The sequence below is a fragment of the Peromyscus leucopus genome, chromosome 2 (genome assembly GCF_004664715.2).
Source record: "Peromyscus leucopus breed LL Stock chromosome 2, UCI_PerLeu_2.1, whole genome shotgun sequence".
In the NCBI taxonomy this organism is placed as follows: domain Eukaryota; kingdom Metazoa; phylum Chordata; class Mammalia; order Rodentia; family Cricetidae; genus Peromyscus; species Peromyscus leucopus.
In genome coordinates, this window is record NC_051064.1 from 128872862 (window position 1) to 128900703 (window position 27842).

Consider the following 27842-nt stretch of genomic DNA (forward strand, 5'->3'; position numbering starts at 1 on the left):
GGCTGAGGATTTCATAGAGGTAAGAACTAGTGGCTGGCTGTTCTGCTTCTCTGATCTTTCACCCTGATATCTGGCTCTTGGGTTTTTAATTAAAAGACCATCTAAGATTCGAACAACAGATCCTGGATGGTAGCGCCGCTGAAACCCTCTAGGAGATGGAGACCTACTGAAGGGAGTGTATCGCTGGGGGTAGGGGGGCTTGAAACCAATAGCCCAGCCACACTTCCTGTACCATCCACATTCTGGTTTTGAGGAGGCGTAAGACAGAGACCAGTCCCACCAACACCGATGTAGACCTGCCCTCCTCCTCCACTCGTTCCCTGCCAGGATAGGACTGTTATCCCTTCAAACCATGAGCCAACACAATCCTCCTTTCAGATGCTTATTCGAAGGTGCTTGTTCACAGTAAAAACAAAGACAGGTGCTGCTGCTGCTGGTGACGTCGACAAAATACCATCAGTTCCAACACTGATGTGTGTCAACCCCTATGCATGTTTTGCATCTCTCTGTGTGAGCCCATATGCTCACCTGTGTGTGCGTGTGTGTGCGCGCGTGTGTGTGCATGTGCACACCGATGTGCCCAGGTAAACATGCCCGTGTGCATGCTGAAGAAAAAGTAGGGCATCAAGTGTCTTGCTTATTCTCTGCCGTATTCCCTTGAGACAGGGTCTGTCCCTGAACCTGGGGTGGCAAGCCCTAGTTATCCAACTGCCCCCGTCCCCCACAGCACGGGGATTTCAGAAGCACCTGTGGCCATGCCCAGCTTTTTGTGTGAGGGCTGGGAATTCCAACTCAGGTCTTCATGCTTATGTTGCAAGTACTCTTACCCACGGAGCCATCTCCTTAGCCCCCCTGTACATAATGTTTTATTGGTCTGAACTCTGATCTATAGCACGGGTGTTTCCATTGTGCCCATTATATAGACGAAAAGACTGAGGCCATGTGATAGCAAGAGGCTCATGCAATACTGTAGAGTGGAGTGCAGATTTCAAGCTTGGCCTATTTGTTTCCAAGCTTTGTTGCTTTTCTCCTAACACCCAGGTTAAATGGGGAGATTAACTAGAAAGGTAGGAAGGTGTGGGCTCCTTGGTATTCTGCTCTTGGGGCCCATTTAAAGGGATACTGAGTAAATATTTCCTGGAGTGAGCATCCTTTGTCCAGGCCCCAGGGTGCGCCACACTCGGCCTCCTGTGCAGAAGCTGACACTGCTTTTGCCTGACAAGTCCCAGCAAAGCTGGGCACACTCCTGCCCTGCCCTCCTCAGGCAGCGCCTCATGGGGGAGACTAGGACAAAACAGAGTCAAGCTGAGCTCTTAATTGACATTCCATCTCCGGCCACCCCTTGATGATGAATAATTCTGGAATTGGAGATGAGTCTGGTGGAGGAGGTGGAGAGCTGGGCGGTGTGGCACAGCAGCCAGGTTCACCAGAGCACCTGTCTTTGGGCCAAGGGAGGCGGGGCTCATCTGCAGGGGGGGATCAGGGACCACTGCCTACTCTCTGCTTTGGAGGACTAGTTTTGGTTTTGGTTTTCCAACATGGTAAAATACCCATAACAAAAATCTAACCATTTTAAAGCGTCCATTCAGGGTCACTAAGGACATTTACATGGTCATGCAGCCATTACCACCGACCGTCTCCAGAGCATCTCCATTCTTCCCAGTCATCACTGCATCCACGGAGGCCTGGTTCCCACTTCCCAGGCAGCCACTATTGTGCTTCCTGTGTCTGGGAGCTGGCTAGTTCTGGGACCCCAGGGGAGCTATACCTTATAATATCTGTGGCAGGCATGTTTTACTTAGTATGGTGTCCTTGACACTTGAGGGAATACCCTTCCCTTTAAAATCTGAACAGGATTCCATGGTACAGACAGACCCCATACACGCATCCCCGGCGGGACCCTTCAGTTGCTTTTGGTATGGCTCCCGCATACCTCATCTTTCACCCCAGCCTTGACCATGACTGTCTATATTGGGGGAATCTGTGTGACTGGGGTTCATCCGTATCGCGGACAGGACTGCCATCTGAACAGTACTTCCACATGCCTCACCAGATCTCGCCCAGTGCCTGGCGGTCTCCATAGCAATCGGTATCCATGGGCTGTGGGAAGAACGGCAGTGTGTAGTGGTTTTGATTCCAGATAATTAATTGATGCTGATGTTAGTTTCCTCATCTGTAGACCCGGGATCCCAACATGTGCTGCAGAGCTAGGGAGGGGACACGGGAGTCAGCAGCAGCCCCTCGCCCATGCCTGGGGATGTTCAGTCTGGACCATCTGACTTGATCCCTTCAGCTTCTCTGAGAAACTGAGACTGCAGGACTCTCTGGATCCTCACCCAACAGACAGCCATGCTGGATTCTGCTTCCGGCCTGTAGATGCTCATTTGCAGGAAGCACCCAGCACTGAGGCTCAGCTCATACTATTTTTTTTTTTTTTTTTTTTTTTTTTACACAATCCTAGCTGGCTACGACGTCAATGAAATCGATTCATTCCTCTCGGAGAACAGAGTCAGTTCTCCAGGCAAGGTCCTCATTAGGCCTCAATGTTCTGAGTTTAGCTCTGGGCTGCCCAGCTGGGCAAAAGGAAGGGGGAGCCAGACCTGGGTCAGAGATCCTGCAGATACTGACTCCTAAGAAGAGTTTTGTTGTTGGTGGTTTGTTTGTTTGTTTTTTACATTTCTCAAAAGATTTCTGGTTCCCAAACATCTGGATGTAGCCCCGTGGGCCTCACAGATCCAGCAGCACTAGGCAGGATTTGACTATGGCTCACAGGAGGAGGTCAGTCTGGGGTAGGGTGGGAGATGGTTTGGGTCATGTACATGGAGGAGCCTGAAGGTAGCAAGCCACTGGAGTCAAGAGGATGGTTTGTCCTGGGCTAGACTGCAACACAAATGAGCCAATGACCTTTGGGACAGGGGCCTGGGCAACAGAAGCATGCGAACGGGGCTTCTGTGTTCCTGGGTCAGGGCCAGCTGCTCTACCTGGAACGCTAGCTCTTCTCTGCCAAGACCACATTGAATGCCTCTTCCAGGAAACATGGCTTCATCGTTTCTTCTCACACTTCCCAGGGCTGGGAGCCATTTGCCAGAGAGCTTGTGCAGCATGGAGCAGCCACAGAGGGCAGGGGGATCTGAGCCCTGAGATGCAAGTCCTGACGTGATTTTTGGTTCCTGTTTCCCTGGTCACTTGGGATTGATGAGACTGTGTGCTTGCTCTTCTGAGGTCCAAAGGAGACTTTGCAGACTCCAACCAGCAGGCCCCCACCTGGCTCCATGAAAGGATGGAAGATCCAAGCGATGTCACCAGTGTGGCAGAGACAGTTGCCCACTCCAGCCCTGGAGCCAACTGCTCTCCCCAGCCACTGTCCACATTCTCTCTGTTTCAGCTCCAGCCTCCGGCATAGGCCTGGCATCTCCCAGGGAACTTCAGGGACTTAGATGTAATCACAGCCCAAATTTATTGAGCATTTACTTGGTGCCAGGCGCTGAGATAAGCACTTTGCCTATTCTGTCTTGCTTAATCCTCACCACAGCTCCCTGAGCTGAGCATGGGGTGTCCCTGTGTCATCATGACAAGGCTGAGATTCGGAGAGAGGCAGTGACTTGCTATTTACATCACAGATTTGGGATTTGCACGGAACTGTGTGCTCGGCTTCTCCTTCTGTCTTAACCGCTGAGACACAGACAGTGGGAGCACAGAATCCAGCCCAGGTCTTCGGGATGGAAGAGCTATTCTCAGACCCGTGACATTCATGGCCTCCCAACCCCTACAGACCTCCCATGGGCCTCACGGGCCATGGACTGAGCCCATGGATACTTGAGGCAGTCCTCGGGTCTGGTGTGAATCTTCAGACTATTCCAGAGCTCAGACACATTCCAGTGGGCCTGTGAGAATGGGGGCATTCACACTGGCTTCTAGGGCTCTTCTGGCTGTGTGGGGAGACACCTGTGAGGAAAGCTTATTAAGTGTGCTGGCTGGAAGGGTGAGTGCTGTGACAGAAACACAGGTTGATTCTTGGGATGCATGGAGAGAGATGGTTTGGGTCTGGTATCAGGTATGTGAATAAAATAGACGGGGTGGAGGTGATGCTCCATGTAGCATCTGCTTAACATGCATAAGCCCCTGGGTTCAAATGGAGCCACACATACACTCATGCATGTACACACACACACACACACACACACACACACACACGCACGCACGCACGCACGCACGCACGCACGCACACGCACGTTACATCTTAGTACAACCTCCCTTGATTAAAAAAAAAAATGACAACCCAATACTGAAAAGGCTGGAGAGAAACTAAACAGTGGCTAGGGAGAGCAGGTGTGCAACTGTATTCTGCATGTGTCTGTTCTTGACAACTGTATACATGATTATAATCTACTGTGATTGAATTCACACACACCCATTGCCCTCTCTTATCCCCTTCTCACTTTCTCCTAACTAATCGTGTGTGTGTGTGTGTGTGTGTGTGTGTGTGTGTGTGTGTGTGTGTGTGGAGAGAGAGAGAGAGAGAGAGAGAGAGAGGGGGGGAGAGGGGGAGAGAGATTCTTGTTAAGTTTAATCAAGGCCAATTGTTTGAATGTAGGTGGGGGCTTTTGACTGTAACCCAGGTGACTTCCAAGTGGCTTCCCCACTGAAGAAAAGAACTCCCTCTCCATTTGTCTGTTTTCGGTCATGCACAATTGTGTGCACACTAATGAGTAGAGGGTGCCCTGGGGATGGATCTGTGTGTGTGGCGTGAGAACATAAGGATGCCTCAGTGGCTATGCACATCGTCGTTGGTTCTTCATAGACCGGGCCTCTCCAGGGTGGAGCCTAGTCTAACTTCTGCTCTGTGACCCCGGGGCTGGATCTCAGGAACTGCAATGGGGCCTCCATGAGGCCTTTGCAGAAGCCGCTGAACTCTGGAACTGAATAAAAATGAAGCAGCCAGCTAGAAAAAGTGAGGCCTGCCTTTTCCTCCATTGTGATGCTCAAACTCAGATGCTCCTGGAGCTCCATCACTGAGCCTCAAGGCTGATTCCTTAGTGAGAACGGCAGCCCATGCCTCTCTCGGCCCTTTCTCCACTGCAGTATGACAGCACAGATGTGGATGAGGACAGCTGACTGCGTTTACACACCCTGCTCCACGTGCCCTGGGTGTGTGAGATGAGCCAGCAAAGCTTTCTGATTTTGTCTCCTCTAATGTGTTGTTACATGGTTTAGAAGGGCCGGATTCAGGGTAAAGTTAGTCCACGGATGTGATCAGTCAGCAACAGTGAGAATTAAGAAGTAAAGAGAATGGCGGTTCTCAGAAAGCACATGAGGGCCAAGTGCACCCTATTTGTAAGTGTGGCAGCCACCACCCTTGTCCTGTGAAGGAGGTACAAAGAACAGGTGGATGGTGGTATGTAGAAGCCTCATTTCTCTTTGCACTGAGGGGTACTGTGCCTTTGATTCAGTGGGATGCATGGGCCCCAGACAGGAAGCAGAGGTGGAAGAAATAAGGGCTGGGGTTCTGTTGTCCAAGGGGCCAGTCTGGTGAGGAGAGCATCTCCATGGACATGGAGGCTCTGTTGGGTCTAAACAGCACTTCTCTGTTGCTGAGTGTGTATCAGAGACCAGGACCTCATCCTGGGGATGGGTGTGCAGAGCCTGCCCCAGAGCAGGGTTCCCCCCTAAAGAGTTGAAGGAGAAATCCAGCCCAGCCATACAGCTCCCCGTAGGATAGGATGGCCTACTGAGTGGACAGTTTCATAGGAAGCTATAAGTCCCAAGCTCGGGACAGGACTGCCCTCCTGTTGGCTGGATCCAGAGCCTCTTCCAACTCCTTTGCCCGGGTGAGTCAGGGCTGATCTGCAAGTGAGGGTATTCCATGGGCAGCTGGGTAGGGTGAGGGCCGCTCATAGCTGTGCCTCATTCCCCAGATACGTGGGGTTGTTCTGCTCAGCCAAACAGAAAGCACACACCCTGCTATACATTGTCAGATGAAAAGCTAGAACCCAATCCTTTGCCCATCTTCCGGAATATACATGGTCAGAAGCTGGAAGTAATAAGTTTACCTCTTTAGTGAGAATTGGTCTAATGCCAAAGGTTACTGAGCAGGGGAAGCTGGGAAATATGAGCCTCATTCCCAGAGAAGCATAGGTTTGCAGTCTGCATGCTCCAAAGGGAACCCTATTTATAAAAAGAAAGTGGGTGTTAGCCCAACACGAAAACACAGGCCTGCAATTCCAGCGCTTGGGAAGCTAAAGCAGGTGGATCAGAATTAAAGGGCTAGCCTTGGCTACATAGCCACCTTGTCTCAACAACAACAAAAATAAAGCAAAAAAACAAAAAAGGGAAATGGAGGAGGGAGGAGGAGGAGAGAAGAGAACACACACATTAACCTGGAGCATCCTGTGGAGAGATGAACTGTCTGGCTACTGTCGCTTTAGTGTTCTGCTGATTGGCACAGAGGAGCTGGTGGACCTTCTCCCAGATCCAGCACCTCCCACGGGGGCCCAGAGAAAAGAGCAGAGGATGATGGGTGGTACTGAGAGCGAGGGAAAAGGAGAAGAAAGATTCTAAAGCAAGCCAGGCTAAACAGGCTTGATCTAAACTCACAGACATGGTAGCAAGCGCTGCTTTCCTAAATAGGAGGAAGCTTCCATGGTCTTTCCCTAAATTTTCTAGCATGTTGTGTGTTTACTCATGGGATTTTTTTTTTCCTCAACTGCTGATGTATACACTCTGCACTCGAAGTATGTTTGGGCCTGGAATCAGAGCCAGGGCCTTGTTCACACTAAGCAAGTACACGCTACCACTGAACTACACCCAGGCCCCTCAGCCCCTTTGAGAAACATGTCTACGTCACAGCGTTAGTTTCTTTTCTCATTGCTGTGACCAAATACCTGGAGAAGCACTAGGAGGAGAGGGCTGGTTTGGGCTTACGGTTCAACGGGATACAGCCCGTCACGGCAGGGAAGCCGTGGCAGTAGAGTGTGAGCTGGATGGCTGCTATGTTATGTCTAGTCAAGAAGCGTCGAGTAATGACTGCTGATGTTTAACTCGCTTTCTCCTTTATTCACTCTGGCCCATGGGATGGAACCACCCATATTCAGGTGAGTCTTCCTGCCCTAAATGAAGCCAATCTAGGAACTCCCCAGATGTGCACGGATCATTCTAGAGCCTGTCAAGTTGACAGTCGATACTAGTCATCTCAGCTCCATCCTGCAGTGACTAAATGAGGCCCAAAGTGTCAGTGTGGCCACTGGCTTGCATTTAGCATTATTTCACAATTCCCCTTATGACCCACTTCTTTGTGAGTTTTACGCCTGGACAGACTTAACAGTCCCTGGGATTAGGATGTGGAGTGAAGGAAGGTTGAGCACTAAAAACTCAGCTTCCCTGTGGAGTGACCAGAGGGGAGGAGGTGGCCTTCCTGGAAACCTGCCTCAACTCCTTCCCCTCAGGTTCAGCCCAGGATGCTCTAGGCTCCCATTCTGTGTCTATTCTTCTAGTCCTGTGGTGCACTCTTGTAAGCCAAGCGCTGACTCTTCCCCTGTCCATTTTCCTTATTCTCCCAGAGAAACTGCCCCAGCTCTTCTAGAGATCAAAATTTGTGAAGCATGAGAAACCACGCCCCTCTGGTCACAGTCACCAGATTGGCAGGTTACACTCTAAGATGCCCTGGTACACTTGCATTACACGGATCCCATCATGTTCAGCACACATGTGGTTCGAATAGTGCAAGGGGTCTATTCATGTCTGAAATTCAAAGGTCACGGCTTGCCCTTCGTTTCATTTGGGAGCTCTGCTCTGGGGCCTGTGATGTTCCCTTGGTGGAACTGTCCCTAGAGAGTTAGCGGTGACAGGGAGGAGGCCATGGTGTGAGGAAGCATGGGGGATTCTGTTCTGATGCCTTCTGTGGCCTCACTGGTCAGGTGACAGACACCTTTGAGGTCTCTGCTGAGCTGGGCCAGGGGAAGTGACCCAAGAGAGAGTTACTGATGTGGGCAGCAGCATAGAGTGTGTGCGTGCGTGCGTGCGTGCGTCACAGAAGGTCAAGGTCAGTGGATGACAAGGGCTGCAGCACTGAGGTCAGTGGCTTAGGGTTCAAGCCCTGGTCTGGATCTGCAGTGTGGCCTTGGTCTCCACACTCCTCCGACACCTTCCATCCCAACCTCCACCCCCGGTTCCTCAATCTCCTTGCCTGTGGAAAGAGGACAGTTGTAGTATCTGTCTACGTGAGATTTGTGTCCAGATGAGGTCTGGTGACATGACTCAGCCAGTACAGATGCTTGCCACTAAACCCGCTGACCTGAGTTCAGTACCTGGAACCCACATAGTAGACGGAGAAAGAACTGACTATTGAAGTTGTTCTCTGACCTCCACATGTGCCCTGGGGTATGTGAGCATCTGCACCCCCATGCATATTCACACACACACACACACACACACACACACACACACACACACACGTGTAAAAAGTGTCCAGATGAAGCTCTGAGCACTCCACTAGGTCATATTAAACATCCAGCTGGTGGCAGCTCTTGAGGCTCCTCCGTCCTACTTCTTAGGATGCCGTTCTTGGGCTCCCTCGATCCTCTGCTGTTCAGTAGAATGAGGTTTCTAAGCCCGAGCAATAGCAGTGAGAATATAGTCATATAACCCAGATCAGGCACAGGCCAGGCCAATATCAGTCCTTCGGGGGCAGTGTCCACAGCCTATGGGTCCCCTGGCCTATTCTTATAATAAGGTTTGACTGTAGTGCCAATGGCCGCTTTCACACCACAGGGAAACTGAGCCATTACAGCAGATGTCATATTTTGTAGCTGACCCTTACAAAAGAAGTTTGCCAATCTACCAGCACTAGTTTGTTGCACAGATATGTATAGACACAAATAATATATATGTATTAATATACATGTATCTTATACATACACCTGTGCACATATGAACATAACTGACTTGGTTTTCTCATGTATAGAATGTGTAATGATTTATATTTAATTCACTCAATAATACTTGTTTGTCATGTAGTAAATCATGTACTAGCTGTGTAAAGAACACTGATATAACTTCTGCCTCCCAGGGAGTCTAGAGTCATGTAAAGAAAACTCACAGGCGCTGCAGTAGTATTTGAATGAGTGAGTGATATAGGAATTGAATGTAATGAAAACTCCATTATAACTCCACAGAAGGCCTCCAAAAGCTCCAAGCACCTACTGTGTGGACTTATGTGAGCGTAAGATGAATTAAATTTATGGCAGGGGAAGCCTGCTTAGTTAGTGGGCCAGGAGTTCCAGGACTGTGGGAGTCACCAGAATCAAGCATTGGGACAGTGTTTTTGATTCTATCAAGATGTGCTCTTGAAGGATTTTTGTGGTTTATGGTAAGACACTTTATTCATCGGCATTCTCTAAAGAAATAGAATTGATAGAACAAAAAAATTATACATACCTATATACACATGAAGGGATTTATTAGAATGGCTTACAGACTGTGGTCTGGGTAGTCCATAAAAGGCTGTCTGTCATTGGAAAGTCCAAGAATCAGGAAGTTGTTCAGTCCAACAAGACTTGATGTATCGGCAGTCTCGATCTGATGCTGGATCCTCAAGGAATTCTTAGAGAGCTGCTGGTCTCCAGGCTGTGTTAGAATCTCCAAGAAGTAGGTTCTAATACCACCAGGGAAGCCTCAGCAGCAGTATAGATAAACTTGTCAACAAGAAGGAGGGCAAGCAGGCAAAAAGCATGAAGCTTCCTTCTTCCATGTCGTTTATGTGGGCACATTTCAGGTGGGTCTTTTCCTCTTGAACTATCCGATCAAGAAAATCCCTCCTATGTGTGCTCAGCTTGGATTTTAGTTGATTCCAGATATGGTGACCCTAACCATCATGGTTAGCAATCTCAGACACACAGGGTTAGCAATCTCAGACACACAGCGTGGTGATTGGTGTTTCATAGAGGAAGTGATATGTACCTGGGTTTTTGAGAAGTATGTGTTTGCTAAATGGTGAATTGGAGAGAGAAAGAAGGTGTTTGGGGTACCTGTGCTTTAGAATAGTGATGATGGTGGGAAGAAGATGGGGGCAGGGAAGAAGGCAGGAATATCTACAGGGCCAGATGACAGGTGGAGCCTCTGTATTTATCCTCAGAGCAAGGAAAAGTGGTCAAAGTATTCTCTCTTTTCCTTTGCTCCGTGTTAATCTTCCAAACCATTACTTTTTTTCTCTAGTGAGTCATCAGGAGGCCAGAGGACCAGTCTTTGCTGGCATACTGTGGAGGGGGGGGTACTCTCCAGTGCCCCCTGAGGCACCAATGGGGACAGTGTGTCAGAAGCAGGGAGGCTGGTCGTGGGGAAGCTTGGTCCCACAGATCCGGGGAGAGATGGTAAAGTTCACATGAGGACAGAAGGGTGGGCCTGGTATGTTGTTCAGGAAACAGGGTATGGCAGAGAAGTCAGGCAACTGTGTTGAGGAGGAAAGACCCTGTGTCTGCTGCACAGGCCGGAGCCCAGAGACTCCCTCAAGCCAGGCTGACTGGAAAATGAAGGGGAGAAGCTGACATAGCTTGCTCTCCATCTCAGCCCTGTCTTGCTATCTCCTGGAACTGAAGTGACAATTCGGGTTTGGGACCCGGTGCAGGCATGAGGCTTTGTAAGAGTCTGAGACCTGTGACCCCACTGCCAGGGAAGGCAAAGATCACCAGGCCGAGTCATAAGAACAGGCTGGAGGTAGAGGACTTACATCTGACAAGGGTCAAGGGGAGCTGGACTGGACAAGCCCACTAATTTGTGGGGTCCTTGGCACCTCAGTCTTGGTTTGACTGATAGGATGAACAAGACCAAGCTCCAGGTCCATAGGCTGGATTGTCACCCTTGATGTTCCTGAGAGGACGGCATGAGTCCCTGGTCAGCATGTTGGGGCTTCACGCAGAATGGTCAGCACAGGAATAGCCCAGTGGAGTTGGGAAGGATGTAGGCTGAGGGGCCAGGCACTGATAGAGGCATCCTTGCCTCCTGCCTTTTGGCCTGCCTTGCACATTTGGCATTGAGTCAGCATCCCCATGTTCCCTGGCAACCATGTGTACCTCAACAAGGAGTCACAATGCTTCAGTCCATAGGTTGTTGGGAGGACTGGGTGAAATCATTAAGCCATTTAGTAAAGTTTTACTAGAATTATTAAACACCAAGCATTATTCTATGAAACCCAGTGGAGAACAAAATAGGCCTCCAATGCCAGGTTGGAGTATGCTTTATGCAGGGTGACACCGTTAATCAGTGACTGGGTCAAACAGATGACCCAGCAGATGACATCTCATACTTGATGTTAATTTTATATAAACATATTAAATTATATGTGGGAATATATTACAGTTTGGGGTCTGATGTCGCATACCTATAATGGCAGCACTTTGGAGGTAGAGACAGAGGGGATCAGGAACTCAAAACCATCCTTGGTGGCAAAGTCAATCTGAGGTCAGCTTGGGCTACATGAGACTCTGCCTCCAAAAAAAAAAAAAAAAGCAAATAAAAGGTAAAAGTGAGGAAGAAGTCACATATATAGTCTATAAATTTTATATAAATATGTGATGATATCCAGTGTATCATATAGACATCTCTGATCTAACAGATGGGCTGAGATGAACGAAGCCATGGGTAAGTATGCAATGAGTTACATTCAGAAGTCCAACAGCTAAGATTGCAGGACTTGTGAAGGTCATGAGGACCATGGTGAGGCAGAAGGGCCTGCATCAAGCCAGTAATCAGATCTCTTCCATTCCTTCATCCCGGCCCCTGGCCCTCCCAGCCTGGATGCAAACATCACTCCCACAGCGTCCTTTCCTCTTTGCATGCTGAGGGCTGGGGGGAGACAAGCTCCTTGACCCCCCCCCCAGTCATTCCCAGCTCCCGCCACTTTAAGGCATCACTCACATGGCCATGGAAACCAGTCTGGTTACTTGATGGTAGTTAACACATCAAGACATATAGAGGGTGTGCATGGATAGAAGTTCAAGGAGTTCTTCATTATGCAATGGGAGCCCAAGTCTCAAATTAAAAATACAACCTAGCATGATGCAGTCCTAGCTGTGGTCCAACCACAGAAGACAGCCATTGTCATACAATCACAGAGCATATTATGTTGATTGGCAAGAGCAGGGCTTGGTAGAAGGGCAAAATTCCCCGCTGCTAATCTACAACAGAACTCTTCAATGCCAAGCACGGCTTTAACAATGCCGCTCTGGGCCGTGTTGGATGTAAATATCCCACTCCTGATTTTGTAAGCAATCAAAGGGGAGTTTTCTAGACAGGAGAGCAAGAACGATTATAATGTCTATGCGGAAAAACTCAGAGAAAACAAAACAAATCAGAGAACCCGGTGCCTCAGAAAAACTGCTTTGTGGCTTATGTCTAATCTGTGTCTGTCCGAAGACCTTCACCAGACACCCAACAGAAGACTAGACTGTAGACGTTACCCTTGATATTATTTAGGGACAAATGCATAGGATGGGTACATTGAATTTTTTTTTAATCAGATTACTAAATGTAGACACTCAGGTGATGACCTCTAATATCTGAAGTCCTCATCCCTAGAAGGACGCAGGAGGAAGGGAACTCATGTGGACACCTTGTGCCTCTGTCAGAATGTTAGCTTTTGGTGAACAACAGAGCTGGGAAGAGCTGGTTCACAACCAGGCTCTTTCATTGGCTGGGTGCATGGCCTTGGCCAAGCCTCCACCCTCTGCCCAAGCACTGTCGTCTGTAAAGTGGGGACAACACACACATGCCCTATAGGTTCCTTTGCTAGATTAAGTAAACTCGTTACACAGGCCCAGAAGCATGCCTAGCACTCAGTGGGTATTAGACATAAATTTTTAACCTCCACGGCAGCCCTATTACGTGTCAAATTGAATTGTCTCTGAAAATCTGGTCAAATGTGACCTTTGGAAATGGTCTCTGCAGATGACTTCATGATGAGGTCATAAGGGTGTACCCTGTCCAGCACAGGACATGTATGACATAGACATCATGCAAGAAGGGACAACTAGAGGGGCACATCTGCCCACTAAGAACTCCAGAGGTTGCCAGCAGCTAGGAAAAGTTGGGGGGAAGGGAAGACAGTCCCTACCCCCCACCTGCCCGGGCAAGGCTTCCTCACCGTGACTTTCTGTCCTCTATGCCGCAATGACAATGACAGTCTGGCTGTGTTAGCACCTAGTGTCGCTTTGTTACATCATCAGCCCTACTGGCTAGCATGACCCTTAGAAGAGAGAAACTGCCCCGTTTCCAAATGAGGAATAGAAACCGAGAGAGGCCAGGGGTGCAGTTTGGTTCATCCCGCCAGAGGTGGAGGAGCTGGATTTGAACCCCCCGCTCTCTCTGAGCCCCCAAGACAGCTCACTCTCCTTTCACTGTGTGACCTCTCTGGATCAGAGATTGGGATTAAAAAGGTGACGTGAGGAGTGGGCCGCATGCATTACAGCCTGGTCCCAGTTGAGACCCATTTCAGAGTAGTCTGATTAAGAACAGCTCATTAAGTAAGGAGCAGTAAGCATTTGAGAGTGACTTTTTAAAAAGAATCAACTTTTATTTATAGTGACGTTCCAGTCATTAATTTCAAAGGAAGAAAGCCCAAAGCAGAAGCAGGTTCATTAAAATTTTGACATTAGTAATTTAATTAAATTGGGTCTTTGCGTCTTGTTGCGGAAAATGAAACGTTAGTTCTACACCGGTTCTCAGCCTGTTTGCCGTTGGTTCCCTCCCCTCCCCTTAGCTTGCTTTCTTCTCTAAATGTTTACCTGGCCCCCTCCGTTCCCAGCTCTCGCACACATGTCACCTTATTGCCTGTGCTGTAAGCCAGCAGCAGGGCACCACGAGAAAGGCTGGGTGAGTCCAGAGAAGGGGATCATGGGAAATGAAACTGAGCCAGCAGCAGGGCATATTCGGAAAGACTGGATGAACCAGCAGGGATTATGGGAAATGCTCAGTGAGCCAGCAATAGGGGGCGGGGCGTAGTCAGAGGAAATAGAGCTGAGCCAGTAGCTGGGCATCCTGGGAAATGTTCAGAGAACCACCTGCAGGAAATCACGGGAAATGCAACCGAGCCAGCTGTAGAGGATCACAGGAAACAAACAACGGGTCAAAAGTGAGGAATCATGGGAAAACAAAGCGAGCAGCAAGGGATTGTGGGAAACATCCGTGAGCTAGCAGCAGAGGACTGCGGCCCATGTTTCGTGATCCAGCAAGAGGTGATCATGGGAAACAATGAGCGAGGCATAGCAGAGGCTCATGGGAAATGCTAACCAGGGGCAACTGTCAGAGTAGCAGAAGCAAATCCTTTTACCTCGGTCATCCGACGTGTCAGAGGTAGAGAATGCTTGGGTCCTTAACATTTTCCCAAAGCAAGCCTCTGAGGATGGAAACCTGTTCTACCTAGATGGCTGTACTCCAAGCATTGAGCACAGTCAGCCCACAATAAATTTCTGTTGATACATTTCAACCACTAATTATTGAACACAAAATTATGTCCCTTTAAGTACTGCTAGTCTCCAGGGTACACATGTGAACCATCCCCAGACACTGTCCTCCTGAAGCCCAATGGGATAAAAATGTGGTATGTGGAGCTTTCATGAATAAACCCCCACACCACCCCCAACCACTGGATGTATTGAGGGAAATGAGGCTCAAAGAACCCACATGTCAGACGGGACAGTGATGGCACCTGGCTGCAGACCCAGACCAGAATAACCCCACAGCCATTTCCTTCTGCACAGAGCTGTGTCCTCACAGAAAGTGAGGAAAAGAGGGGTGGGAGGAGAGGAAGAGGAAGTTGGAGAATTCTGGCCTAAAGATGGTTGAGATCATTGGACCTGGTGGAGAGGATCTAGAAGGCAGGCACCAAGAGCAATGTGGGCAGGAAGTGGATGCTCCAAGGGCTTTAGGGAAGCCAGGGATCCAGCCGACTCTTCTCCACTTTGCTCATCATGGCCCACTCCAAGACTCCTGACTCCCTACATTATCTTTTTAGGGCCTTAGCATATTTGTTCCATCTGCCTTGAAACACCTTTGACCTTGATCATTCTTACTAGTCTCAAAGTTCTGCAGAAGTGTGACCTTTTCCGGAAGTCACCTCTGAGCCCCTGCCTGGTCTATCTCCTACCATGCCATGTAGGCCATGGTTAATGGTGCCTGTACCACCCAAGGGGCTGAATGGTAGATTCACTTGACTTGTGCTTCCGTGTGTGCCAGGCTTTGTCCTAAGTCCTTTGAGTACCTGAGCTCAAGTAGTCACCATGACCCTTTCAGGAAGGTTCTGTTGCAATCTCTGCTTTAACAGTGGAGAAACAGAGTCACGGACCAGTTCAGAGACTTCGGCAGGGCCCCACTGAGGCTCTGGGGTCTGCACTCTCTCCATTTTTGCGCGACGGGCTTCTCAGGGGTGGCTTCATAAACGACTGCTGGCAGGGGAAGGGGGTGGAGAAAAGCTGACCAGTGATCCCGTCAGGCTGGCGTCCCTGGTCATTGCTCTGTGCTGTTCTTCTGCAGTGGTGGGGGGGAGGGGTGGCCTGTCAGTCCGGGGAACACAGGAGACACACAGCCCTAGAAGGGCTGCATCCTGCCCCAAAGACTTGACAGGTCGGGACGCTCTTGCCCTCTCACCAAGGCCATTTGCTCTGGATCATGGCCGTGCACACGCAGGTGCTGTGATGGCTCTGGCTCTGGCTGCATACTGTACAGCCTGTTCCCAGCTCCCTGGCCCCACGTTATACAGGCCGGGCTGATGAGGACTCAAGAATTCAAGTTCATCTCCCCTTCTCTGGGCTCGGCCCAACACTAACCAGCCCCGTTAACTCCTTGCACCTGCTCTACCACAGAAGCCTCTGCCATCAGATAGGGTGGCGGCCCAAAAGAAAGGACACCAGGTTTAAAGAGCAATGAGCGGGTAGCCATACTCTTTGGCTCTTGTGTGGGTTTTGAATCAAGGCCGCTATGCCCATGGGGTTAGTGTGCCCCACCTCCCAGGGGGTTCCCTTCTGTAGTAATGAGGATGGATGTAACTCACACCCAGTGCCTCACATGAACAAGTCGAACACCTGGATGTTCAAGGAAAAATCCTCAACCTGTGACCTCTTGCCCATCACCCATTCTCCGGTGATTGGCAGCTGAGAGAGGAGAGCTGGTCAGTAGTGGCCAGTCCCATTCGGAGAAGAAATGAAGTCCAGACAGGTGCCCTGGCCCAAGGGGAGCTGCTAGGATCTAGGGTGTTGTAGGCTGAGCCCAGCTCACCGGCCATATCTTCCTCTCTTCACAGTCCTCCCGAGCCACACTTGTGGGAACCCGGGGAGACTGCCCAACTGGCATCCAGCAAGGCTCTACCTTCAACCTGGGCGACAAAGTCCGCTACAGCTGCAACCCTGGCTTCTTTCTGGAAGGCCACGCTGTGCTCACGTGCCATGCCAGTTCCGAGAACAGCGCCACGTGGGACTTCCCTCTGCCTTCCTGCCGAGGTAGGTGACTCAAGAAGGCCCGTGGGAGCTTGTGGAGGCTGGGAGGGGAGACCCCAGCTTCTAGTGGGGTCTGTCTATGGCAGAGTTGCACCTTACCCAGTGAGGCGTGGTTTCTCTTCTGTGGGAGTCTCAAACCCAGGAACACCAAAGGTCCCTGGGTCCCCAGGTGCTCCCCCAGGCTCCTGAGCCCCACCTGACTTCCTAGTCCTGGGATCTACACTCCCCAGGATGCTCCCACTGGCCCTATCTCAGAGGAGGTGTCTGCCTCCATCTTGTTAGAACGCCATCACTGTCAAACACTCATCCACGGAGCATGCCCAGAAGATCCCTACTGGCCTTGTGCTGGTGCTCTTCCTTTTTCACCTGTCAGTCCAACTGGTCTCCCAATTTAGAAATTCCCTCCTTCCACCCTCTCACTACCTCCAAACCCACCATTTTCCACGACTTGGGTGACCAGCTAGCCCATTTACCTAGGATATCCCGTTTTTAGTTCTGAAAGCTTCATGTACTAGGAAACCCACTCAGCCCCCAGCAAGCCAAGACGTAGGTCACCCTGCTGTTCTTTATTGTTCCTCCCCACTCATCAAAGCCAAAAAAGTGTCAGTCATTCCTATTTGATAAGAAGTCATACATGATCTTTTTTTTAAGAGCTTAGAAAATACAGAAAAAGAAAAGAGGGGGTACGAAACAAATACATTTCAACCATAGTATGTGTGTGCATCACCTTTCAGCATGGTGTGTGTGTATCACCTATGTCATGATGTGTGTACATCACTTTTTATCAGGGTGTGTGTGCATCACTTTCCATCATGGTGTGTGTGCATTACCTATGTCATGGTGTGTGGGCATTACCTGCTGTCATATGTGTGCTTTACCTTCCATCATGGTGTACGTGTGCCTCATCTTCTGTGTTGTTACTTTGCTCATTGCTATGACAACATACCTGACAAAAACAATTCACATAAGCAAGCCTTATTCTGACTGCTAGTCTGGAAGGATACAATCTATCATGGCAGGGAAGTCATGGTTACAGGAGCATGAGGCAGCTCATTGTGTCAGAATGCAGAGAGAGATGAATGCTGTTGTTTTCCCTTTTTATTCAGTCTGGGACCCCAGGCTATAGGGTGTTGCTGCCCACACCCAGGATGAGTTTCCCTGCTTGATTAAACGTGTCTGTGAATGCCCTCATAGACACGTCCAGAGGTGTGTCTCCTAGGTGATTCCAAGGTTGTCAAAGTGTCAATCAAAATCAACTGTCACACCTTCTCATTGTCTTCCATTGTGTACTAGGTCTGTTCCTATCTTGAAGTATGCACCTGGGTTGGTATCATTATGCCTGGAGGTGATTTTTAGTTCCTCAAAAGAACGTCTATCTTAGCTTGCTTTCTATTGCTATGATAAAACACCGTGACCAGAAAGCAACTAGGGGAAGAAAAGGGTTTATTTGGCTTACAGTTTACAGTCCATCACCAGAGGAAGCCAAGGCTGGAACACAAGGTACACACCGAGCAGGGGCCATGGAGGAATGCTGCTTCCTGGCTTTCTCTCCATGGCTTACTCAGGCTGCTTGCTTTCTTATACCACCTAGAACCACCTGCCCAGGGGTGGCATCACCCACAGCAGCCTGGGCCTTCCCATCCCACTACCCCAAGCCTAACTCCTGAAATTGCTGCCAGGCTAGCAACCCATCCTGATCCCCCACCTTCTTCACTGCTGGCTAAGCCTGCACACTGTCCCCACACCATGTTGCCCCAATCCAAAGGGAATTGTTCTGGCCCTTAGATCGCCCGACTTTCCCATGGCCTCTTGCACTACTGACCACACTTTTGTTCCTAAACCCACAACTTCAAATCCCGTAGAATGAGAACCCACGGATGCTTGGGAATGCTTGTGTAGGAGATCCGTTGGCAGTTAAGAAATATCTGCAGGTAGCTCTTCTGCCTCAAGTCTGAATTTCCTCTCTGATGAATCTTTCCTCTCCAAAGACTAGCCCCAAGGGCCAAGCCGCTCTCGCTCCCTCCATCTGCACTGTTTATTCTCAGCAGCAGGGATGAAAATTACCTGGCACACATACCTATTCCCTTCTCCCCACTCACACGACAAGACATCATCAATCGATCCCAGCACCTTCGCCTGCTGAAGTCCATCTTCCAACAGACACGCCACCAGTCAACTCAAGTTGTCGCTGCTTCATGCTTGTATATTCCTCCAAGAGAACTGGTGTTGCCTTTCCTGGCAGAGCCCATGGGACCAGGGCTGTCGCTCCCATCTTCTTAGGTCCCACATCTAGCCCAGGATCTGCCTCCTTTTAGGAGGTTAGCAGGAAAGACCAAGTTGTTTGGGTCTGACATTGGGTCCCTCACTCAGTTGTGTGCCCGTATGGCCTGATCCGGTAATCTACTCGTTGACTTTTGTACCGCCTCTACCCAAACTTGGCCCTGGGGATGTCACCCTTAACATACTCATATTCTGAGGGACATGTTAGAGTTGTGACCTGGTACTAGGACAGGAAATGGAGGAGTAAATGAAATTGCGTGTCTCAGTTGTAATCCAGGAAGCACAGTCCTTTCTTAAGCATGACAGACATCGCACCCTTTGGTCCAAGACAAACTCAATACAAATGTAATCCAAGTCTCATCTACAGAGCCCAGATTTGTCCTGTTAGGCAGAACTCCTCTGCCTATACTTTCTGGATTTTTCCTCAACTTCTTCTTACCTAACTCCCAGCACTGGTTCTACTCTGGCAAGTAGGTTGGGAACTTGGAATATTTTTCTGGACCCTCCCACCTCCGTAAAACCAAACCCTGTAAAGCTCGGTGAACAGAAACCCAGAGGCATTTGTGGGACCACATCATTCACTGAAGGGTGTCACAGTGCTGGGACCTTCCATCTTTTCTCAGCAGATGAGTTACCACAAACATGTCGCATGCTTGTGGCTTGGCCTTCCTGGTACTTCTCTCTGCTCTGCCTTGTTGATGGCAGCTTCCCCTAAAAAGCAAAAGACGCTGGTCATCTCCTCTTTCTCCGGTCCCTTCTGCCTGAAGGCTCCCTGCACTTGGCCCTGGTTCAGGACTTCCATCCACTTTGTAAGCACAAAAGCCTGGCTCCTTCCTGATTTTGCATTCTCTAACACTCCCCTCCCCTCTAAGGCATAGAGTGGCATTTTCCTAACCAAAGAGACCCCCCCCTCTCTCTCTCTCTCTCACACACACACACACACACACACACCAAGAAACTGGGACTGGCTGCTAAATTGCCTTTTTGCAAACCCCAGTAGCAGAGGTAAGTGACACGAGCCAGTTCTGACTAGGTCACCACCATCCAGTGCCAGCATGTCCTGCCATGGGGGGTGGTGGGGGGTGGTGTGTGTGTGCCTGCGGACAGCAGCCACACCACACCACACCTGGAGTATGTGAGTGTGGCGAGGAGAGTACTCTCTCCTAGTCTCTTCCATCTCCCTGCAGCTCCACTCTTGATCACGATTCTCCTTTTCTCCCTGACTTTCATCCTGGAGCTCCCCATTATCTCTTGGGATCTCTTGTCTTCGATATGACAGCCTGTTCAGAGTTCTGGCCCAGATGGAAACGACACCACTACAGCTCCCCTTGGATGTGCATCCCCCTTGGTTCATTCAAACTCTGTTTTTCCCAAACCTGCTCTTTTGGCCGATGGCTGTAGGTTTGCGAAGCCTCGCTATCCTTGGTGGCCAAGCGGAGCCACCCATAGGTCCTGCCCCCACCTCCTGGTTCTGCTGCAGACTGAGCCCTCATAGCTGCAGGCATTCCTTTGCAGAATGGCACCTACCAGGCCCTACCTACATACCATCCCATTCATCCTCTACGGCCATGGAAGGCACAAGTCTGACCGAGTCTCTCATTGCTCAGCATCACCCCAGGAGCTCTTCTTCATGAACTTTGACAACTTTTGTGTCTCTAACATGGAGCACAAGACCTTTCTAGAAAGAACTTGTCTCTGCTGTTCAGTCTCCTCTGAAAGAGCTCCCACATGAGCCACAGGGAAAATGTCTCCATCTGCACACAGAAGTAAAGCTTAGGGCAGAGCCTCCCAACCACCTGTGGGGCTGAGATGCCTTTGCTTCCTGCTCGCAGAATCCTGGGCCTCCCTCGTTATTACCCCAAGAGCTCTGCCTTCATTGATGCATCCTCAGTAACGTAAGTGCCCACCTGAAAGCAATTCTTTAGGCTGTTCTCAGGAGGTCAACTGCCCTGGAGCAAAAGTGCTCACCAATTGCCCAAACCACATGAGATGCCACAGCTGTGCCAACATGGCTGGGTTTATGCTCTGGAAGGAGCCTCCCACACAGGGCTCTCCAGGGCTGGTATCATGAGTAGATTATTAGCCCCCCCAATGGAAAGCTGCCTGCAAGTATTTGCTGAATGAGCAGCAGCCTGTCTAGGCCTTGTTCAGCATTAGTGGCCAGCAGGCATGCAACCAAAGAGGAAGCTTTCTGTGGGACACGTGGCCAAAGCTCCCTAAGCAGACTCAGAAGCCCTGCTCTATCCAGAGTGCCACTGAAACGGGGGTCGGGGTCAAGGTGCAAGTCAGAGCACAAGCCGAGGGGAGCTATGGTGAAACTGGGGTTCCAGGCACAGCAATCCTGGAGCTGACTCTCAAGGATCCCTCCTTCTGAGGATCCTGGCCATCTGGGTTCTGATCAGGGAGCGGAGAGCAGAAGGCAAGGCCTGTGGTTTCCCTTGATGTTCCACTCCAGGCGCATTCACAAAGGCAGACGTCCCTAAGAGACACAAGCATGCTGGAAACTCTCTGATCCGTAGCAAGGAAGACCATGTGTGTGACAGCAGCCGGCCTCTGACTCGGAAGAGCATCGGAGCGGGATCAAAGAAAGCTTTAGAAGAAGGGGGGATTTCAAATGCGCAGGGGACCAAGAAGCGGGCGCCTGGGAGAAACTGGCTAGAGCAAGATGGGCTTGGCCTTGGAGAGTCAGGACAAACACTGCTAGCTGCCACTAGACCCCCACAGGACAGGCATTCAGTCAGCAGTTTGGACAGCAGGTTCCAAGCTTTGGTCGGCATTTCTGGGCCCTGGTGGGTGTGTGTGTGTGTGTGTGTGTGTGTGTGTGTGTGTGTGTGTGTGTGTGTAACTGCAGACTGTAAAATGGGGCAGTATTTGGAATCAGACAGGTCCTAGCAATAGCAGCTAGAGCTGTGTGGTCACTAGAATGCAGCTAAACCTCGCTGAGCCCTAAAGTTGGTCTATTCGCAATAGCCTTACAGGGCTAATCGCTAATCTTCACTCGTTTCCTCAGTGATTTGACAACTTTCCATTAACGTGTCTACATATGGTGTACCTACTAGACATCATTCATCAGCTGCCTATTGTGTGCCATCTAGGCATCGTTAATTAACTGCTTGTTGTGCCAGGTTCTGGTCTAGATTCAGAAGGCTACAGTGATGACTGAGGCAAGCTCAAATCCGAGTTCATGGAGTTTGTATCCCAGAAGTCAAAAGACAGGAAGTGGACAGACATCAAATAAATGCGGATGTGGATGAGTATCAGGAAGGCAATGAGGAAGGCTTCTTTAGATGGATGCAGCTTGTCTTTCTAGGTGTGCTTCAGGAGAGGTCTCTTGGGAGGAGACAGGTAAACTGAGTCCTGAATGACAAGAAAGAGCCTATTGAGTACAGACTGGGGAAGAACATTCCAGCGAGTACAGAGATTGACTTAGAAAAGAACGGGACCTGTTAAAGGAACAGAAAATAGGCTTCTGTGCAAAATGGGAGTGAGTGGGGATGGTAGGCTTGTGTGAGGCAGGGTGAGGAGGTGTGGTTAAGGTCAAAATTAAGGAGGCAGCTGGGGGTGGGGGCTTTAAGTGAAGGTCAGGCTCAATTCAACTTACTTTTTAAAAATAATGTATTTATGTTTATTTTATGTGCTTTGGTGTTTTGCCCACATGTATGTCTGTGTGAGGGTGCCAGATCCCTTGAGTTATAAACAGTTGTGAGCTGCCATGTGGGTTCTGGGAAATGAACCTGGGTCCTCTGGAAAAGCAGAGGACTGAGCTATCTCTCTCTAGCCCCTCAATTTACTTTTAAAGGAAGGTCCATGGAGCAGGCAGGGAGATGTCTTGGTGGGTAAACTGTGTCTGGTAGAAGCATGGGGACTCCAGTTTGACCCCAGCACTCCTATACAAGCTGGGCCAGGCAGCTCACAACTATAACCTCAGAGCTGAGAAGGCAGAGGCAGAGGGCTCCCTATGAACTGTTTTAGACAAATCAGTGAGCTCCAGGTTCACTGAAAGACCCTATCTCAAAAAATAAAACTAAATAAATAAGGCTGAGGAAGATCCCAACTTTGACCTGGCCTCTAAAACAACCCACCCATACAGACTCATACACATGCATACATATTCCCTCTGGACACAAAACGGAGAGGGGCTGTATTTGGGCAGGAGGCATAGGGGAGACAATTAGGAAGTAGCTGCTTCAGACAGGTTGGTGGAGCTGATAAAACTAGACCCGGGGTGGCCTTGGTAGAAGTGAAGGGTCGAGCATACAAGATCTGGGGCTCAGTTTAGAGTGTAATTCATAGGCCTTGCTAATAAGTGAAGGTCTGAGGTTGACCAGAAAGCTCTTTCTGAAGTGTTGGCCAGATAGGGTTGATGATGGGCAAGTTGAGGTTGACCAGGACAGGGTCAGGGGCCTGTGCCCTCCAGAATCTCAAGAACTAGTTTCCTCGGGGTAAAATTTGAGGGTGCTTGTGAGCCGGGGATGTAGGGATGCTCGTTCTCCAGCCAAAGGAGTTCTGAGCTAGCCACAACTATGCAGTAAGAACTGATGGGAGGAGTCAGATGTCCTGTGCAGCAGTGCAGATAGTAGGGGACCCGGGTACCACACATGGGGCCTGCTGTGGCTGTCAGTCAAATTCATCAGTTTGCAGCTGAAGTAAATTGTGGTGTGAACTGGTAGTAACTGAGCCTGAGCCGTGCAGTTGTAGTTCTTACAGACAACCTCCTGGAGTAGGACAAGTCATGGCATGGGGTCTGAAGTCCCATCCCCTGATCCAGGTCTACACTTGTATCAACATGCTAAGAGGCGTGGGGCCATCACTCAGTTTCCCTGTGTCTGTTTTCCCAGCAGTCATTGGGAATAATGGCACTGCTGAGTTCAAAATGGACTGAGGTTCTGCTTAGAGATGCTTCCGGCAGAGGGCTTCGTTCCAGCTGCTACTGTGACTCTCTGCCGCAGACACTGCTGGCCAGCATTGATTGACATGCTGGCCCTGCTTTGTCTAATTTAATCCTTACAGAAGCCTAAAGAGGCCAGGATGTTGCCAGTCCCTGTTGGGAATGAAGGGAAGGGGCCAAGGCCTGGAGACAAGGTGGGTGGTTCTGTTTATGGGATAGGAAGAGGTAGTGACGCTGGGACAGCCCAAGGCTGTGTCCCTGCTGCCTATTTTCCTGGCCACCACTGCCCCCTCCCACCACCTCCAACTGTGGACAAGGATGTTGGCCATCTAGTTACCTCAGCAGGAGACTCATAATCACAGTGACACATTGACTATGAAGCGCCTTCCCCTTGCTGGTACAGGGCTTGAGAACTGGTCCCTCTGCATGTCAGGGAGGGGAGTGTGCGAAGCCTAACATGTCTGCCCGAGGGCAGCAGGATCAGACATTGTTTAGTGAAGCTTGTGAGGCAGAGAAACAGGTGTGGACTGGGGCAGCTCTGAAGCCAAGGAGTCCTGGGTTCAAATTCTGGCTCTGGCATAGGTAGCTGTGGCTATGGGGCTGTTTTAAACTCAGCCTCTGTTTCCTCATCTATAACATGGAGATTGCCTTAGTTTCTCGTCAGTGGCTGTGACAGGATACTCAGATAAAAACAACTTACAGGAGAGAGGGTTTCTTCTGGCCTGCAGTTCAAGGATATAGTCAGTCATAGCAGGATGCAAGTCACGGTTGCAGATGCTCGAAGCAGCATTGCATCCACTGTTAGGAAAAGAGAGATGGATGCTGCTGCAGAATTCCCTGTCTCTTCTTATATAGCCTGGGATCCTAGCCTGGGAATAGTGCCGCCCACAGTAGGCAGAGTCTTCACATCAGTGAACATAGTCAAGAGAAACCCTCCACATATGCCCAGGGGCTCCATGTCCCAGGTGATTCTAGTTTCTGTCAAGTTGACAACTGACACTAACCATCACAGGGGTGACACGGCTGAATTCTTATGTGGCTTGAGGGTTCTCAGTGCACAGCCTGTCCCGTGAAGGACACTCACAAAAAAGAGCCCCCTAATGCAGCCTGCACTGATCAGGTTCTCATCACTATGACAAATCCACAAGAGAAAATCCTCAATAGGTGGAAGGGCTTGTCTTGGCTTGTAGTTTCAGGAACTCAAGGCTAAGGTCAGCTGACTCCCTTGCTTTGGGCTCAAGAGGAGGCAGAACATCATGGTGGTGGGATTGTGTGGAGGGGGCTGTTCACTGTAGACATCCAGGAGGCATGAAGATGGGTTTGCAGGGCAAGAGATGGCCTCAAAAGACATGATCCCAGCAATCCATTTCCTCCAACTATGCCCCACCTCCAGAAGTTTCTATCCAGTTATGAAGCCATTAGTGGGTCAGTCCATGGAGGAAGGCGGGGCCCTTAGAATCCCGTCACCTCTTGATGACTGCTCTCCACGTTGGGGCCAAGAGTCCAACACGAGCCTTTTGAAGAATACTTGTGAAACTACACCAACCAAAAAGAGCTGCTGAATTTCACTCTCCCCTCATGAGGCCCAGATGAGGGGACACTGTCTGTGGAAAGAATCTGGCTAATGACACTATTCCCATGAGCCTCTGGTTATTACCTAGATGCTTCCATTTGTGGGTCCAGGAGGAGGGGAAGGAATTATTTCGAGGGGCATGGATTAAGTGGTCTTTTTGTTTTGAATGATAGACTAGGGTTATATAAGCCTTAGTTCACTCTGCATACCTTTTCCAATGGTGTATCCAACTTTAATCACGCACATGCCCACTTACGCATAGGCATAGGATCGTAAATAGGGTTTTTCCCTACAAATCTATTCTGAGGACACAGGTTGCCTTACTGCACATACACCTAAAGCCAGCTCAGACTAGATCATCACCCTGACCCTGGTTTCAGGATAAGCTCAGGGAGGTATTTGACTGCAACAATACTGAGGGTTTCTGGGGAGCGACAGGTCAGAATGGCTGACTGCTTTGTTAGAAGAAGGTGTACATGCATCTCAGTGCATTTCTAGGTTTCTAAGTGCATTGTTGAGAAGTTGTGTGTGTGTGTGTGTGTGTGTGTGTGTGTGTGTGTGTGTGTGTGTGTGTTTCAAGCCACAGAGGCTTTGGGTTGCTGACTCTCCCCGTGTGCCTGCCTTAGGGCTGTACATCTAGGGAGTCTAAGCCTTGCTACTCCGGTTTTCACTCTGGAGTTTCAGGATAGTGATATCTCTCTGTGCCATTTTCACTCTGCAGAGGCCAGGGACCCAGGGGACAGGGGATGGGGGGATGGAAAGAATCTATGTAATTAGTTACAGAGATATTTGGTGCTTTGAAAGCATATGATGTGAAAGTCTGATTCTAGAAAGATCCTTAAAGCTGTGACTCTTAGGGCAGGACCCTGTAGCTCCCAGACATCCCAGGGTGCTCAAAGGAGAGGCTTGCTCTTCTCATTCCTTCCTTCACTGAGTCACCGAAGAACTGACAGGGGCAGAGGGGACAGAGGGATGGCTTTCTGAAATTATAGTTAATTGGAGAGACTTCAGGAGGAGCTAAAGCCAATCATAAATAAAGTCATAAGCTTGGCAAGGCATATATCAGCATGGCGCACCTGCACCTGGAACGCACGACTTGATGGCGGCGCAGGAGGCCCCCTGCCAAAGGAGAAAGCATGGATGAATATTTTAGGGCTTGGGCATCCGCTGAAGGTCGTATTTTACGACTCCAAAGTTGTAACTATGAAATACGACGTCTTGTTTAAAGTGTGAGGAAATCTCCAAACAGCTTTTACAGCATCTTCAATCAAAACAGAATGGTTCCAGAGCCAGTGGGTCAGAGGAGCTCAGGACGGAAGAGAGACAAGTTTCTCTGAGCGCACAGGTGGCTCTGGCCTAAGGACTCTTCAAGACCTGGTTCCTGCTTTCGGCATGGTCCAGGAGTTCCTGGCTAATTCTCGGACATTTGAAAGTCTTCCAATGGCCTAACAAGCCACTGTCAACCAGGGAAGGTCTTTAGTGTAGAGGAGACTGGCATCCTGGTGTAGAGACTCGGCTAGAACCCTGCCGTAGCCACTTCCTGTGTGGCCTTGACAATGTAGCGTAACCTTCCTGCTTAGTCTCTTGGTTCACCAGATACTCGGTGAATGCCTGTCTCATGCCAAGAAATGTGCTAAGTGCTGGGCACAGGGCAGACAGTCTAGATAGGAAGTAAGCAATAATGTCATGGACAAAAAAGGGTGGAAGTAATGATAGGAAAGCATATGGCATGCGTGATGGGAGTCAGGGGGTGTTTCTGGAAAGATCCTTGAGGAAGTGACACTTAGACAAGGACCTAAAACCTTAGGAGGAAGCTGGGCAGGCTCAACAAGAGAGAGAAGATTCCAGAAAGAGAGATATGTGGACTTTGGTTAAAGGATCCAAGAGGGGGCTTGTGTGGGGGAGGGGAGGACAGGAAGCAAGGGAAGCTGGGGGGGGGGGGCTTTCCCTGATCCTGAGTGACAGTGGGTTAGGGATGGTTTTTACTGAGTAAGAGCATAGGCTCAGACTGGTACTCCTGTGTGCATCCAGCCCTGCCCTTGTGAGAGGGCATGGGAGATCCAGCGGGAGATGGGGGGAGGAGCCATGGCTGAGGTGACTGGAGCACCTGTGACCTCCAGGTGTGTGCTGTGGACGTGGGAGACACCAAGGAGTCCCAGCAGGAGCAGGCCCACCCCTGCAGGCCCAGGTCTAGGACAGGATGCACAGAGGCAAGTCCGGTGAGCTGAGTGAGAACACAGTGTTCTCACAGGGGAAGTTGCCATGGGGCTCTGAAGTCCTCTGCCCCGGGCCAGCATCCTCCTACTCCTCCACCCTCCGCCCCACACCCTGGCCAGACAGCTGGGGACCAGGCTAGGCTGAGACTTTGCAGACCCTGTGGCTCCCAACAACAGAGCGACGGTTGCTCTGGCTCCATTCCCACCCCCACCCCCAGCCCTTCCCCTAAACACTCGCTTTCTCCCTCTCCCCTCCCCCTCTGCCCTCCTCTACCCAGGATCCACAGCACCAGGTACCTTCCTGAGCACCAAGGGTGTCCTTCTACTCTGGGCCTGGCCCCTGACTCCATACTGAGACCCCTCGTCATACTGCAGCTCTCCTTCCGTCTGCCAAGCGGAGCCAAAGC

General features: G+C 50.1%; 1 protein-coding gene across 1 annotated transcript in view; it reads left to right on the forward strand.

Annotated features, from left to right (window-relative positions):
- Csmd2 (CUB and Sushi multiple domains 2) overlaps positions 1 to 27842 on the forward strand; it is a 568711-nt gene that overhangs the window by 195196 nt on the left and 345673 nt on the right. The window contains 2 exon segments of the mRNA XM_037203342.1: positions 16286 to 16329; positions 16331 to 16481. Of these exon segments, the coding sequence (XP_037059237.1) occupies positions 16286 to 16329; positions 16331 to 16481 (195 nt within the window).